A 16,672-nucleotide genomic window follows, 5' to 3' on the forward strand; every position below is an offset into this window, starting at 1 on the left:
AAATTAGTTTAACTTATTGCCAATCAAATTAGAGTAGGTTAATGAGAAATAAATACAAATCTTAAAAAAAAAACCCTTCTCTTTTCCCCCAGCTTAACCAGTCACACTTCTCCCCGTGTCTGCACAGGGGGACAGGGAATGAGGGTGGTGGTCACTTCATCACACCATTCCACCTTGTCTCTGCTGCTCCTTCCCCCACAGAGGGAGGATTCCTCACATTCTTCCCCTGCTCCAGCTTCCCATGGGGTCACAGCTTCCTCCAGGCACATCCACCTGCTTTGCCATGGGCTCCTCCAGGGGCTGCAGGTGGATCTCTGCTCCTGCATGGACCTCCAGGGGCTGCAGGGGCCCTGCTGCCTCTCCATGGGCTTCAGGAGGAATCTCAGCTCCAGAGCCTGAAGCACCTCTTTCCTTGACCCTGGTGTTTGCAGGGCTGTTTCTCTCCATATCCTCACTCCTGTCTCCATCTGTGCAGGTTTTGTGCCCCTGCTGAAACGCCTCATCGCAGAGGTGCTGCCACCAGTGCCAGTGGGCTCAGCCTTGGCCAGGTCTGTCCTGCAGCCTGCTGCCATTGGCTCCATCAGACACAGGAGAAGCTTCCAGCAGCTTCTCACAGCAACCACCCCTTTAAGCCACCCCTTTAGCCCCTCTCACTACCAAAATCCCACCACACAAAGCTAATATAGTGTTAAACAATTTTGGCTGCAGCTGCTGTATAAAATCAATCCCAAAAGTTACTGTAGTTCATGGTAAGCCATGCTCAGTGATGTAGTATCAGTTAATTTGTCTCAGTGTCCTCCCAATGAGGGAATGTACTTCAGTCTTGCTCATTTAAGAATATAATCTTTCTCTGATCTTTGAAGTGATGAAATGAAGGAGTAGATTGTGGAGGCATAGAAATTAGAGCAGTGAAAGCGCTATTAGACTGTAGAGCTCATTCTTCCACCCCTAAAAGGCTGCTTTGCAGTTCATTCTTGGCTGCTTTGTCCAGTATACCTAAAGCCCTGGGAGCACGGGAAGAATGAAGGAGCAATTCTAGTGTGCAGAAATGTCAGTCCTTTTCTCTCTGCTTTGATCCAGCTATAGGATGAAGCAAAGCAGTAATTGCTGCCATTATAGAGAACAAATCTATTTGCATTTCTACAGTGCTTCAGCTCTAGCTGTGAATGCCTAATCAGTCCTATTGCTGGAAAAATATTTTCCAGCCTCTTGTCAAATCTATGTCTGATTGCAGTGCATTACTGCAAAGCCACTTCACCTGTGCCCAGGCCCACATCTCCAGAGGGCTGGGGGAGACTTTTTGAAGGCAGTGCTGGTGTGTAGGAAACACTACAGCAGTGTCTGTCAGTAACTGGGCCTCTAACAGAATCCTGCCCAGCGTGATATGCAAAGGTGTTTGTGCTTTTAGAACTGTAAAACCCTAAATAATGGGTGTGGAAAGATCCCCTTACACACCTTTGCAGAAATAGTAATATTTACCCCAGCGTCCCTGCTAGCCTTAGCCTTAGTAATCACATTGCATTTTCCTGACCCAGACTTCCCCCCCAGCTTTGGCTGTAGGCTGTTTCTCATTCCCTTTCTGCATGCTTCTGTCAGAGTGATAAGCACTATCGAGCCACTGCTACATCCTGATGCTAACGTATCTGCACAGTGTGACACATATTTGTATATTTACTCTGAATCCCAATGAGTTGCACCTGCTTTTCTACTAATCACTACTTTTGTTCTGCCTTCACAAACCCTGGAAATTTAAGGCCAGTTTAAGCTTAGTATGCAGTTCTCAGGAAAGATATAACTGCTTGCTTTCAATCACCCTGCACAGAAGTGTTGTAATCTGGCCAAATCCCATATATTTGTCTTATTTACACTTCTGTTTAATTTGATATGTAATGTACATGAGTCAGACAAAAATCATTTGTCCCATGATGTTTTTACATACACATTTAAGAATTTTATTTCCTGTAATCCAGTCACTGTTAGTACTGTTCCAAAGTCAAAATCATTTAAACAAATATCTCTATCTTTTCTCATCAAAACAACTCATTTTTCATGTATTTACAAAATAATTTTTTTCCATGAGAAAGCAGCCAGTATCTTACAACTGCATTTCCATTTAATTAATTTAATTATCATTCTTTCGCCTCACCCAGGAAACATTAAAGGCAATTTTCCATTTAATCACTTCCACTAAAAGCTACAGCAGTAGCTTTGGATTTTAAAGATTGTCAAACCTCATCCTGTAGAATGGGAAGCTTTGTTTGTTAAACAAGACACAACAATCATGAAAGATTGTTCCCTGTAATGGGAACAGCGTGTCCTGTAACGGGGCACGGGCATCCCTTAGTTAGAGAAGTGACCTCCATGAGATGCACCAAATCAATCTGTCCTACAGGTGTTACTTCCACAAACTGTTCAGGAATGCTGTGGTAAAACTCTCTTTTATACATCCAGCTTGTGCCTGTGTAAGTCTCCTTATCACATCCCAGTGCTAGAAAACTAAAATACATTTATTTAGAAGGTTTTTCTGCCTTCAGGGGAAAGGAAATGAAAATCTGGACAGGGAGTGAAGTAGATCTTGACACATCTGTTAGATTTATGCTAGAGGTTCAATCATATATCCTACAGGATCCTATAGGTTTATATCCTAAATCTCAAAAGGAATAAAAAATAACTTCCACCTGCTGCCTTCTGCTAGCAATAACCAACCAAATGTTCTGGCAATTCCTAAGCTTAAGTGGGGTTAAAAGGGGATCCCTGGCTGTTGTCAGTGAGAAGCATGGGTACAGGATAGAGCCACAGAGCATACACTTACTGCTCTGTGGGTGGGCTTTGTGCAGTGTCAACTGTAGTAAAAGAAGGGAAAAAATAATTCTATGAAGGGCTTTTTATGTGGTCAAAGCCTGTGAGAATCCCCCTGGTGTGTCCAGGTCTGACAGAAAGCACCTTGCACTCTGAATATCTAGAGCCTTCTTGGTAGTGGGGACAGGATGTTTCCACTGGCATTTTCATTCACTACCTTGAACTTGTCAAGTTGCTCACAACATACTTAAAAGCAGAGGATGAGGGAATGACTTCTCTTGTCCCACCCCTCACACTCTCCACAAACAGCAAGCGCCTGACATTCCACGTGTTTGGTTATTATGAGTCTTTGCCTCAAGGGATTTACAATGAAAATGCTGCACCTCTTAAGGCTGAAGGTAGATATTTCTGGCAACTAATGTGGCAGAAATTTTTGGAAACTTTTAGGCCAGTCACTGGCATAAACCCTGAGGCTGCCTGAGGGAACACAGAAATGTAAGTTGTCTTACTTCCTTCTTGTTACCCAAATTCACTCTTCCCTCCTTCCCAGAGCTGCCCAGGTCTTTGCCATACACATTTTGAGGCATCAGAGGAAAATAGCAACTCTTCTGCACATCATTCTCATTATCATAATTAGCCATAATTAAAGAACAGATACATATTTGATGCACTTTGATCTAAAAATAACAAAACTATAACAAAGAAAAGGCTGTGTGCTATGGAGAAGAACCAACACCACTGTCTGAAGGAGCTGACTGAAATATCTGTGTTCTACTGGCACTGAATCCATGTGATCCAGGAGCACAGTCTGGTGGGGAGGAGGCAGCTCCCAAAAGACAGCAGACTCCTCCTCTGTAGGGCACTGATACTTGTCAAACTCGTTATTACAACTTCAGAAGCCACAAACTTATTAGTAAGAGTGTTTAAAATAAATATAGAGTAACACAATAGTAGGCTTCTTGGGGACCCTGCTGCCATACTTAATGTATTAAAAACTCTTTCTATCTAGCACACCAGTTAAGGATAACTGTATAAGCAGGAGATGATCTGCTTGCCGCAGGTTAAATGTTTTGAAGTTCATGTGCTGCTGATTCGTTCTGAATCGTATCACCACAAATACTTCCACCCTGAGAAGTTAGTTATTGGCTTGGAAGGTTTCTGTTCCTGAAAGTTCATCACAGTAGTTTCATGTCACTTTAGGCCTATCTGCAAGCCTGTCCATCAGCTAATTTTTCTTTTCCAACAAAAAAAAAACTGTTTTCACTTGAGCAATGACCATCATGCACATCAATACTCTTATCACTAGAAACAGGAGCTAGCCTGGGCACAAGAAATTTTATCATTCTCCTCCATCTTTATTCATCAGAGCAAGGATTCTGTTTAAAAATAAACCTAAAGTTGAAATGTTTGTTAAAGGTTGGATGTGTTTCTTTTCCTGTCTATACACTTACAGAAATTCTCACACTTTCAGAGGTCTCAATTTTAGATTTCAATTACTAAGGCACAAGACTGATCCAAATCCCAAGATGTAACCACACTCTAATTTAGAAAAGTGGAACTTCAGTATCTTAAAGTTGGTTGATATTCCAAAGTGTCCCCTATTTCTAAGGGAGACAGAACCAAGCCCAGGTAGGCACCCGGAAACTCTCAAGCCTTGGCAATATCCCTGTCTGTCCTAAACACATTTAACTTTTTCATCAAACAATAAATTTTACATTTGAAAACTGCACTAACTTAAATGCCTGTCAAGGGTACCTGGCAATCTTCATTTATTGAATGAAGATGAATTCCTCTTTTCTTTGTTCTTGAGCTACTTGTACCACTATTTGACTGAGCTAATCCAATAAAAATGTTGAAATTGTTTCAAACATTTTTCGTTATAGTTCATTTCATGCCCTATTTTACAGCAGGCTATTCTCTAATCTAATTTACATTATTCTGAAATCACGAACTGATCCTGATTACCTTTTAATGATAATACAAGTTAATTTAAAGCAAACATCAGGTGCTGCAGTGAAAACCTGTTGTAGAAGTTCCTTGCAAATGAGATCATGGGGTTTATGTATTTTGATATGAAATACTAAATGAAAATATTTTCTTGATTTATGTGTAAAATTCAATACTTACACTGTAGTTTCAAATGTGGGGAAAACATATTGCTGTTTCAGAATCTTTGAAGGAGTTCATTCTGAAATTTAGAGAATAGCTGAATTATTCATTAATTAGTTCAGCATGAATAATAACCAGAAGCATGAGTCTGCCTTTAACATGGATTGATAGCAGGTTAGGATGCAGTAATGTTTCTATACTTGGAGAGGGAATTCAAAACATTATTGGCTCTCACTTTCTTGACTCAAAATAGTTTTTTTGTGAATTTCTACTGAATCAGACTTGTTTTTTCCCTTTAATCACTCAGATCTGAAAGGTTTGAGGACTTCCCACAGACAGTGGAAAGCATTCTCTTTATATTAGCATTCTTGACTGTCCTGAAAACTATTTCTGAAAGTAAGATTTTTCTGTCATGTGGAGTTCACACATACCATATTCCTGAGGTTGAAAAGACAAAATTATCATCATATATCCCTCTGTCAAGATAATAATAAGGTGCTACACAGTGATATTATATGTTGGCACATTTGAAGCTTCAAAGGTGAAGAAAACAGATACCAAGTTTTGTTCTGGGTCCATAGCTAATCTGAGACACTTAGTGCTATCACATGTGGTTAAAGCCATGGATTTAGCAGAGTCTTTAATATTAAAGTCAGACATTTATATTGATAATGGGATGGGATTAGGGGTCTTAACATTTCAGAATACAAAGCACCCACTCAGCTGAGAACTAGAGAGAATCTTCTCATATTGGAGGTAATTTTATGAGCTGCAACAGGTTTTCTTGACCTTACAAAACCCCTAAATATTTAGACCAGACTAAATTCTTCAGAATGTTGACTTCTTGTAGGTAAAGAAAAACCTTGCATGTTCTGATTGCTAGAATTATGGTCATCATTGAAGTATCTCATTGGCCAAGTGAATTTGTTGCTGACTGACTGAATGAGCCAATTAACCAGTGAACACAATATACCTGACCCTGACTGACTTGGTGTGTTAGTTCAGGATAAGACAACATTTGTGTAATCTGAGAACTCTGAGTTATTGACATTTAATTACATTTAACACCTGTAGATAATACAATCACTGTCTTATTTTCTCTCTGTAAACTGGGTATTTTCAGTCCTTTTTTCATAATGAAAGTCTCTTGGTGTCACTAATATTTTTTTAGAATGCCACCACCTTCTGTAAAATAGTGATTTTGAATTTTCTAAAATAATTTACATTATTATATCTGGAAAATCTTTTCTAGAGTTAATTTTTACTGTGATGAGGATATCTGTCTCAAATTATGTATGTATGACTGTCAGTAATTCATCTCCTTTTCAAAGGTTCTCTCAATTTATAACACTGAGTAAAGTAAATCTTGAGATAATGTTTAAATTTGTGTAGTGCAATAAAACATTAAGTGGCACTATGATTGGGACACAGTACAGTTGACAGTGTTTCATGGCTCATTTACCCAAGTAATTATTACATTTTACTCAGCACTCTGAGATCAAGTGCAGGTTTTTCATTGCAGAGGTTCAGGTTGTTATGCATATAATGCATAATGGCTCTAATTTAAGTGGAGCTCAGGAGCACAGGATCCTGAAGCTGTGTTATACTCATTAGAGAAATATTAAAAATACATTAAATCATAGTGTGCAGTTGTGAGTGGTGGTGAATTGGTTTGTATGTTATAAACCTCTAATACAGTAAGGGCTATTGAAAGTCAGCTGAAAAAAGCAGATAAGAGATAAAAAAAAAAATCATTTATTGACAGCTTCCAGTGAAGATTGATGACCTCAACTAATTTTCATCTCATGTGTGTTCATACCTTACACTTTTTTGTCATTCCTTACTTTTGCTACACTTTTAGCATTTATCAGCAAAATCTACAATTGTATCTTGAAATTTTGAACCTGGGTGAAATGGGTTTTTCCATTTTAAAGGAAAGCATCTCTAGATTTCAATAATTCAACCCATGGTTGAATGTACTACAGAAGACTAACCAAAATAAAAATCATACTGACGTGTGGCTATTCTTTACTTTCATGAGGACAAGTCCATAGGGAGATATTTGTAGTTGAGCAAAGGCTCAGACACTGAGGCTTTCTGAGCACTCAGGCCTTTGGCATAATCTTGTTCAAGCCAGTCCTAAAGCCTCAAACACAAATATGGATGGTTGTCCCTTAAGTGAAACAACAGGGCATGACAGCCCTGCAATTTTGAAGCCTCTTTCAGATCTCTTCACTTTTTCTATTACCAGTGGCCCCCAAATTGACTGATATAGAAACCTGGGCTGGATTTTTTATTCACATTCAATACCTGTTTGCTTGACTGAATAACTCTGAACAGCCTTCACTTTCCCAAAACTCCAGTAGCACAGGACTGTCTGAGGAGCCAAGCTGCCTGTGGACCTGAGGTTACTGAAACACAGCCTTTCTTTCCCTGTCTCTGAGGTGTAAAGTCTGTTTCTTTCCACTTAGCTTCCCATCCCAACTTCTGATGTAAGAAGCACACAGAAGATGATCTGTGTCTGCCAAAATCTCTGTGGTAGATCTTTGGCACTGCCCATTGGGAAAAGCCAAGCCAAGGCCCTTTGCAGCTCAGCAGGGCTCGCTGGAGCTGTGTCAGATCTGCTGGTGCTGAAGCTTTGTGAGAGCTGCAGCTCTGTAGTTCTAATGCTCAGCTGTTGGACAGTCACTGTGCCCCAGGTAACTGGGGATGCAGTGATTTGTGAAGTCGGGTTCTTTTCTGATCTCTGTTATTTCTATAGCCAGAGGGGTTTGCTTCTTGTGTGATTTATATAGAATAACTTCAGGTAATGTTACTATTGCTTTATTGTTACCTGACACACTTCAGTGAGGTTTTCTCCTGCTTTGATTAGTGAGAAAATGATTTTTTTTGGAGAAAAGCCCATGATACTACCCTTTCTAGTGACAAAACTGATTTAAAAGAGAACTAAAAGAAGGAAGTAGTAGCACACAGGGCAATTTGAAATAACAGATCACTGCGGCCAGAGCATTTGATGTGAAGAATTCTATTGTGTGGAAAAAGTTATAGAAATATATTGGTATGTTAGAAACAGAAAGATCAAAATAAAGAAATAAATTTTTATTTTCATCTCTACTATCTGGGTTTTTCAGCATATATTTTAAATTCTGACAACTGACTTTTTATTTCTACTATGGTATCAGTCGATCACTATGTTACTTCAGATACAATTGAGAATAAAATCATCCCCTTTTCCTGTCATTGGTTTATTAATATCACTATTCCTTGTGAAAAAGAAGAAATGTGAAGGAATATTTTTTCATCTTTTACTTGCATGATTACAATCTGTAGCTATGTTCAACTGGCTTCAAGCTACAAGATAATCATGTCTAGATAGGGCAAGATTCTTAAGGGAGTTAGACTATGAGATAAAAAATTCTCTGCAGACGAGAAAGCATATTTGGCAGGAAAGATTTAAATTACAAGTCTCTTCCATGCCACACAGCATAACTGCACAATCACTTTAAATCTGGAATTATGTTTTTAAAACCTTTAACACAATAAAGACCCATAGTGAGATTCAGCAGTGATAATGCAATGAATAACAAAGCTGAACAAAATACAACTGCTGATAAAATCATCAGGCAGATGGGGCTATCTGTATTGAGGATACAGAGCATGTGTGTGTGCTGTATATCTTCACTTAGCAGGTTCTGTTACATTCTATTTATGTCTCCTAGAGCTTTAAATTAAGAGTAGATTCTTTTAGAACTGGTAGGTTTTCCCATTTTAGTTTGCATGAGAGGATGCAGTTAGTTTTCAAAGAAGCAGTAGCCTATAAACTGACCTGCCAATATGTATTTATTGCCATAATTTTTTCAGTTTGCTCTATTGCAGAGGGATAGGTGCTGTGATGCCAGATCCTGCACGCTGAAGGTGTGGCTGGGATATTTAGGAGGCAAAGCTTGGCACAGATTTCTTGTCTGACTACACCAGTGAGGCATATTTTTACCCCAAGGAATTTGAAGGATTTTTTTTCAATTTGCATTTGTCTCATCTCACATGTACCTAAGGTACCTTATGCACTGTCATCTTGTCCCCTTTGTGCACTGTTCATAGCTCTCAGCACTTCTTTCGGACACCCCTGCAGTGTCACATTGCCAGGGGTGCTGGTTTCCCCAGCTGCCTTGGGAGCAGCACAGCCACTGCTGTCTGATGACCTGTTGGGTGTGCTGTGCTCACCTGTTACCGACATGGCCTTTCTTTGCCACCCCGAGGACTAAAACTCTTGCCAGGCTTTCAGCCTCCCTGTCTTCAAAACTCTGGTATCTTTCCCTTCCCAGCGTTCTCTGATCCTGTTAGTGATTACTCGCAATGCTTCTGTCCTCTGCATCTTTCCGGCAGCCTCCCCATTCTGCACCAGACATACCCCACTTCCTCTGCTCTAACACTACCAATTATCTCTCTTCCTCTAGCAGTTTGCTGAAGAGAGGCTTTGCTTCTGAGAGCTTTCAGACAAGAGCTTCCCAAAATCCCCAAAGCAATTTTGCCGTCTCTTTTCAGATCCCTTAAAACCAGATAGCTACTAAAGGAAACTCTTGGAAAAAAAAAAAAAAAAAAAAAAAAAGCTTCTGTTGAGCTGCATCTAAAGCTCTTCCTGAGCATTTAGAAAGTTTTGTATGTTGTAATTACTCTTTAAAGGCCTTCAGTTTTTTTCCCTCTGCATGTAAACAGCAGCTAGTCCGCAGATGTCCCAGTCCCAGAGAAGCCTTCCTGGAGAGCAGCTTTATAAACAAACTCACTGGAACCTTCCAGTCAGTGTGCTTTCCAAACTCCTTTCCTCAATGCATAGCAGAACTGTGGTAGTAAAAAGAATGGACCCTGCACAAATAGACTCTTCAGCCACACTATTTTACACCAACAAGCTTCAAAATTCAGTCTGGCTGCAAAAACCCAATGCTCAGAATAATTAAAGCCTTGAACAGTTTTTGTTCTGGTTCTTTACTTTTATTTTTGTTAGTTTTGTCAGTTTAAAGGGGTTTTTTGTGTCATTGTGCTGAGATTTTTTGTGGTTTGTGTGGTTTACTTGCTGGTTCATACTGAAAGTTGTGGTAGTTAAAGTTCAGTTTCCCAGAAGATTCTTACTTCAGCAAGTCAAATGTTTACATGGTGCCTCCTCTACTGTGTAATGACAGCATTCTATATAGCATTTTTTAGTGATGAGGCACTTTGCAAGTGCCAGAATTGAGTAATCTGGAAAATTCTGAATTCTCATGGGTTTCATTATATTACATTACTGTTTTTCTCTTTTCCTGCTGAAGTGGTACAATACTTGCTCTAACTTGATGGGCTCCTCCCCAGACATTAAAAAAATATGTTTGGGTGTAGAAAATGTCAGGTCTCCTGCAGCAAATCTAATCTGCATTTTATTCTTCTGTTTTCTTACTTTATGACACTTCCAAATCTATGACAAATCAGTTATTCACAAACATTTTCTGAACAACCAAACCATCACTAAGTCCAACTGAGACGTTTTCAGCAACTTTTAATTACTGATCAATTTAGCTGCAATTTGTTTCTAAAGTATCATGTTTCTAATCATCCACTTTCTGATCACAAAAATACATGGCTGAATTTGAGGATTTATTCATGACAAAAAGAAGTTAATAAGGAGTTAGGACAATTCCAAATCAACTCCCTGCTCGGTATTGATTCTATGTAGCTTATAGAACAGACATATATACCTAGATGCAAAAAAATTTGCATAGTTTGGGACACTTTATCACCTAACAGAATTCGAAACACTTACACAAAGCTAGAGGGACAGAGGGAAAAGAATTTGACTTCAAAGTCTAGGCTTAAGGTCAGACTTCCATCACCCAGGATAGGACCCGTGGCACCTGGTGGCATATCCCACTGTCACATTCATGCACATCCCAACTGCCTAATTTAATGAATAATTGCTTTTTTTGAGCAAGGTGGAGCTGCTTGTAGGAACTGGAACCCTGTTCGGCATCTTAGTGTAGGAAAACTAAAGGACAATGGGGTGAAGCAAGGTTTTGGCTCTGAGGCTCACTTGTCCTGCTCTATCAGAGTAGAGTGGAAAGGGACTGCAAAGTGGAGCCACCTCCTTTGCCTGCAGCTTTGGGCTTTGTGACAGTCAGGATGTCCCTACAGTTCTCACTGGCAGACAGGCCATTCATCAGTTGGGAATCCCAGAGGATCTCTAGACAACCAGGACGTGCTGGACACACACAGTGCTGGACAAACCCTCCAAAAAACCTCCTGGGAGTTAAGAGGCTTTGTGGATGAAAGTGCAGCAGGGACCTAAGGCAGCAGCTCTGAGGACTCAGATTTTCAACAGAAGTCTCCTATCCTAAGTCCTTGCCCAACTCTGTGCCTCATTCTTTTTGTTGCACGGAATCCTACTCACTGCTTCATTTGGGGAAAATGCAGGGACACTTTCTCCTGTGGTAAATACAGTGCTCTAAATGATGCACAGTTCACAATATTGATGCAAAATCCAGGCTTATACAGAAAATAGCTCTTACTCTATAAAATTATCAGATAAGGATCATTTAGAACACAGATATAAAGATCCCACATTTCAAGAGACAACAGCTTTACCAAGGTATTTGCAATATACATTTAAAAAATATTTTCACAAAGTATATAAAATAATTTTGTGGTATCATTTTAAAATTGAGATTTTTCAAAGCCACATTAAAAGTTAGAGTTACACTGATTTGCCACTCAAGTTCTGTTTCCTTTACACTGCCCTGAAGATCTCGGTTCTGAAATTCGAAAACAATGAAAAATAAAATTTAGCATTATCTATTAGTAAAAAAGATGATTTCACAGACAGGAATTGGAAATAGAAGTTCTATCCTTCTCAACAGATTCAAAGCTTCTTATGTTAACTCCATTGGTGTCACTAGCCTGCTCTGTGTCAGCAGTGAGCACTGGGTGGGAACATGTACCCATGAGACAGTAACATTCCACAGGAAATTCAGAGTCACTGATGCTTTGATTTATGTACAAGTTACTAATAGACATTTCACAAATTTTTAAACATATATTAAATGGATGTTTGGTTAATAAAGCAATCTGATTTACTAAAATTTGGTGTAAACTTGCTAAAAATATATTAAATGTATCAAATTAAATGACAGCAGCCCTAAAAAATCAAAAAGACCATTTTTTCCCCATCCTACTTTATAATAGCAGTAGTACTATCAGTGCAGACAATTTCCTTGGGATTAATGTCCTGCTGTCTTTGGGGTGTGCTTTCCTTCTTGGGTTTCCATCCAGAACAGCTGTGTTGGGTACTACTGGATGATGTGTAATATCACTACCATTGGGAGCTCAGGTATCCACTGGGATCCATCTTTTCAAGATGTAGAATTATCAGTACTAAATTTGCCAAATAGTTAGAACTTAGTTTGATTTACTATTTTAAAATATTTTTTAAATGAGGGAGAAGAGTGTCTCTGGTCAAACCTGCAAGTAGGTTTAGGGAATTATTTCTAAAAGACATGGCTGTGCTCACTTCCATTACTGTGGCTTTGGATACAATTGAAAATTGGGAGAGCAGCAGCACAGTCAGGTTTTGAAGGACTCAGTCCTCAGAGCTGACAAATTTTGCTGGGGATAAAAAGACTAAGTTCACTGCAAGGTCTTGAGTTGTTATTCTTTGGGAAGGGAGAGAAAGTGAGCTCATCAATCAAGGAGACCCACAACTGCTTACCGTGGTTTAGGGTGATTGCTGGTGAACTGTGTGCTAGAGAACTTCTGTAAATATGTACACAAATACTCAGGGCCACTGGGGAAGGCTGTGGTGACCTCTCTGCTTTTCTCTGTGTGCAATACAGTGAGCTTGGTGAAGCATCTGAAAACAATTTGTAATTAACTCTCAGGCTGTTTATTAATTGCACTTTATCTGTCCATCAGGTCTGTGTTCATTGTGACTTCAGGAGCACCTTAGGAGAAAAGCTGAGGGCAAAACCTAGCTCAGGATGAGCATGCATGGAACTTGTTTAGATGATTGGTTTCGAGTCTGAAGTTAGAAGAGCACAATTGTCAATTTATGTGTTTATGGAACAGGCATTGAATGCAATGGAGTTTATTATTAACTAGACAGAACATTAATAATATTGTAAAAATCTGCAACAGATTCTAACAAGTTAATCTCTTTTCCAGGTTATTTCAAAATTCTAATTGGAATGCACGTCTCAGAGAGCACTGTCTAGTTACATAAACCAGTGATAATATTTCCTGTGAAACTAGTGAGGCTGTAGCAGTGCATTTTGAAGTGTGACTCTGTTGGCTCACTGACACTGTGAGTTGCTAAATATGCCCATTTAGAGACCTTAATGTGGAACTTTGCATGATGCTAACATTTAAAAGCTGATAGAATAAAACAATTCATTTAGAAATACAGAGCAAGCCACAGAGCTGATACTAGAACTGCCTTTGTTTAAATGTTCTACGTTAGACAAATTTGTCTTAATAATGTCTTCTTAAGCTTACATTATCTTTCCTTTTGAAAAACAATCAACCCAAACCTTGTTCTCTGCTAACAGCAGATGAAAATTACCCAGAAAACCTTTGATTTGGAATTGTCTCTGGCATTTCAATACAATATTTGACAGTTGAACAGGAAATAGAATTTTTATATGATACCAGTTTATGTTCAGTATTCATGTGATACATTCATTGAAAAGAAGCTGAAGAGAGTAAGAACCTGTTTACTTCTGTAAATTAAACATAAGTATTAAATACTCTGTTGAATACCAGTCTTATCCTTGTCCTGACAGGTTGATAATGTATGGCTTTGTGAAGGCCATGGTACACATTGGCCAATTAAAGCAATGGGAATTCCACTTCACTGACTGTTTATTTTTTGGATCGCTGATGTCTGCCACAGATCCAGGTAACCATTTCAAATACATTACTTTTCCAAAAGTCAGAAGAGTAAATAAGAACTGTATATGCCATAGAAATATTCAAAATCTCTGTTCTTGGTTTTTATTTTTTTTCCTTCCCTTAGATGTTAAATGTCTGATATTCTGGTAATCATAAGTCAAAGTCCAAGTCAGCTCCTGAGGTCCCTTGTGGATGTTTAGTAGTTTTCCTAGGCTGAGATCACAAACTTTGTAATTGAGGTTGCTGAAAAGATTGGGAAAACGTTCTCTGATTTTCAGGACACCACGTGTTGCTGGCTGATATGAGAACTGCTGGAAGCTGGAGCCTCACAGATAATAATCACAACTCACATCCACGTGTGACCTAACCCCGTTTAAAGACATGGGGAATGGAGCATTCAAATCTGCCCATATAAATACTGTTTATATGATATCAATGAATTGTTCATGATAAATACAACTCCAAAATAACAGATACCAAGACATTGACTTGAATTTGCAGATGTGAGATTTAAAGCCCAAAGTTACAGTAAATGGCAAAGTCTAGGAAGCAGACTCAGTCAATTTTAGAGTCACAGAATTACAGAATAATTTTGATTTGGAGGGATGTCTGGAGGTCTTCTAGTCCTGCCTTCTAATTAAAACAGTCTAATCTCAAAGTTAGCCTAGCTTTCATAGATTTGTCCAAGTTTTGTTATGTTCATAATATCAATAAGAGTACTCAGATATTGAAAGTATTGCTATTTGCAGCTGTGGGAGCACAGTAAAGGAGAAGGTGAGCAGATTTTTTAGAGGTTATCTACTAAGACAAAATATAAAATCTGCAAGGGTGCAATGGATTTTTTCAAAATTTTCAGCTCAGCTGTTAAAGGAGACAGAACAGAAAACATTTTGTGATGCATGTGAAATGCTGCGTCAGTGTTAAAAAACAACCCTTGAGAAGCTTCTCTGAGAGACTTAGGAATAAAGCTTTCAAATTCCTGGCTTGTAAAATATAAGAGAAAAAGCAATATTGTTCTACAAATTTTTTCCAGTCTTTAAATGAAGTCTCAATATTTAACAAAATATTTGGGGCTTGTGATTTATCATTCTGACAGCTTAAAAGTACAGTATAAAACAATTTATTTCCACAAAACCAGTTGTTGCAAGATTACTGTAAAAGCTGCATCAAATTGCTATTCTCAAATTAATGTACACATCCAATATGCTGCCACTTCTTTGATCACCCAGTTATATTAATAAAATTCAGCACATGATTGAAGCCTATCCTCAGACCAAGAGAAAAACAAAGAAGTTGGAAGCACAAGGAAAACCTAGGAAAATAAACTGCTTATGGAATAAAAGCATTCTTACAATTTCCAAGTACATTTCTTGATAGTCCTATGAATAGGGTTTTGCAGCTGGCTTCATTTCTTTTCCCATTTCCCAGTCCAAGACTAATTAGTTTCACAAATGTTGACTTATGATGAGTAATGTATAAGACAAATGCACTGATTTTGACTATAAGAGTATTAAATAACCACTGATTAATCTAGAACAATCAAGAGGGGAAAAAAAATCAACAAAACAGAAGCTCCTCTTGAACTGTAAGGAATAAGTTACAAGGAGTACTTTTCCCAGAGTTTTAAATAGGCTTAAAAAGTTAAAGCTGCAGTTGAGAAAACTATTTTTAGGGTGACAAACTGTCATTGATTAATATTGTTTCTAATTACTTCTCTGCTTATATAGTCTGTGCACATCCAAGAGTTTTTTAATGTTCAGTCTTGCTCCCTCTGCTATCAGTTCACTATTCTAAGTTGTTTCGTGTGTTCACTAATCTTGTCCATAAATCTCAACCCCTCAAAGACTTAAGAGAATTTTGAATTAAGTTTTTCATCAATTAAATGGTCGACACTGCTGAAAATATTTCATTGTGTTTTAGCATTTGCTAGTGAATTATAATCTCAAGTCTGTAAAGAGCTCACTGGCATTCCAAAATCAATTCAAATATGGTTCCCTAGAGGACTGATACATATTAGGGCATAAAGTAGTCAGTATAAAGATTTTACCTGTGATAACTCAGGTTCATTTTGGTTTTTTTTTTAAGAAAACTTTAGTAAAATGTTGTTGGTGTTATCAACAATAAATTAGTCTTAAGATAAAGTAATAAATTCCTATCAAATTTCCTACATGATTTTTCATTTAATTCTTCACTATGTAGGATTATGAACTCATTTCAAAAAGAGATTTAATTTCCCTTGGCTATAGAAAGCAATTAAGTCTCAAAAGATGCTAAAAACTGATCTGTTGACTTGACAGAAGTTGGTTTGATTGAGCTCCTTATTTGTGATAGTAAAGATGACTGGTAGGTGTTCACATGTTAAATAAAGACTTTTATTATCAAGGTAGTAAACAAAAATATGCCAGGTAGAATTTTCTAGTAGTGTTAAGAAGAAGGAAATATTGTCACAGCACTCCGTAGGTTTTAGTTCTGAAGTTTATCAGAAGATTTTTAATCTAGCTATTTTGGCATAAAAATAATTCAGAAGAATTGCTCTTATATGCTGTGTGTTCTCTTACATAGAAAACTAACACTTGAACTCAGATTAAGAAATTAATTTAGGATATACTTGGGACTGTGGTCCTTAAATATCAACAATACTTATTTATGATTGTATTTTGAGACAATAGTTTGTCTCAAAAAACTTTCATATCTCTATAAAGGAGAGTTAGAAACTTCGGGGACAAAACAAGGTTACTCTCAACCAAATAATTCATCTTACAGAGAACATCTCCTTCCAATAATTTATAATTTTCAGTCGAGAAAGTTTCTCATTTTAAGATTTCAGGTAAGAGGTTAAATTTTAAGAAATAGAATTTTT

At 38.0% G+C, this 16,672-nt stretch overlaps 1 protein-coding gene across 1 annotated transcript in view; it reads left to right on the forward strand.

Moving 5' to 3' along the window:
- Nucleotides 1–16,672, forward strand: part of SLC9A9 (solute carrier family 9 member A9) — a 182,598-nt gene that overhangs the window by 29,177 nt on the left and 136,749 nt on the right. Inside the window, exon 6 of the mRNA XM_053951725.1 lies at nt 13,704–13,819. Coding sequence (XP_053807700.1) covers nt 13,704–13,819 — 116 coding nt within the window. The remainder of the gene's footprint in view (nt 1–13,703; nt 13,820–16,672) is intronic.

This window comes from Vidua chalybeata, chromosome 10 (genome assembly GCF_026979565.1).
Source record: "Vidua chalybeata isolate OUT-0048 chromosome 10, bVidCha1 merged haplotype, whole genome shotgun sequence".
Classification (NCBI taxonomy): Eukaryota; Metazoa; Chordata; class Aves; order Passeriformes; family Viduidae; genus Vidua; species Vidua chalybeata.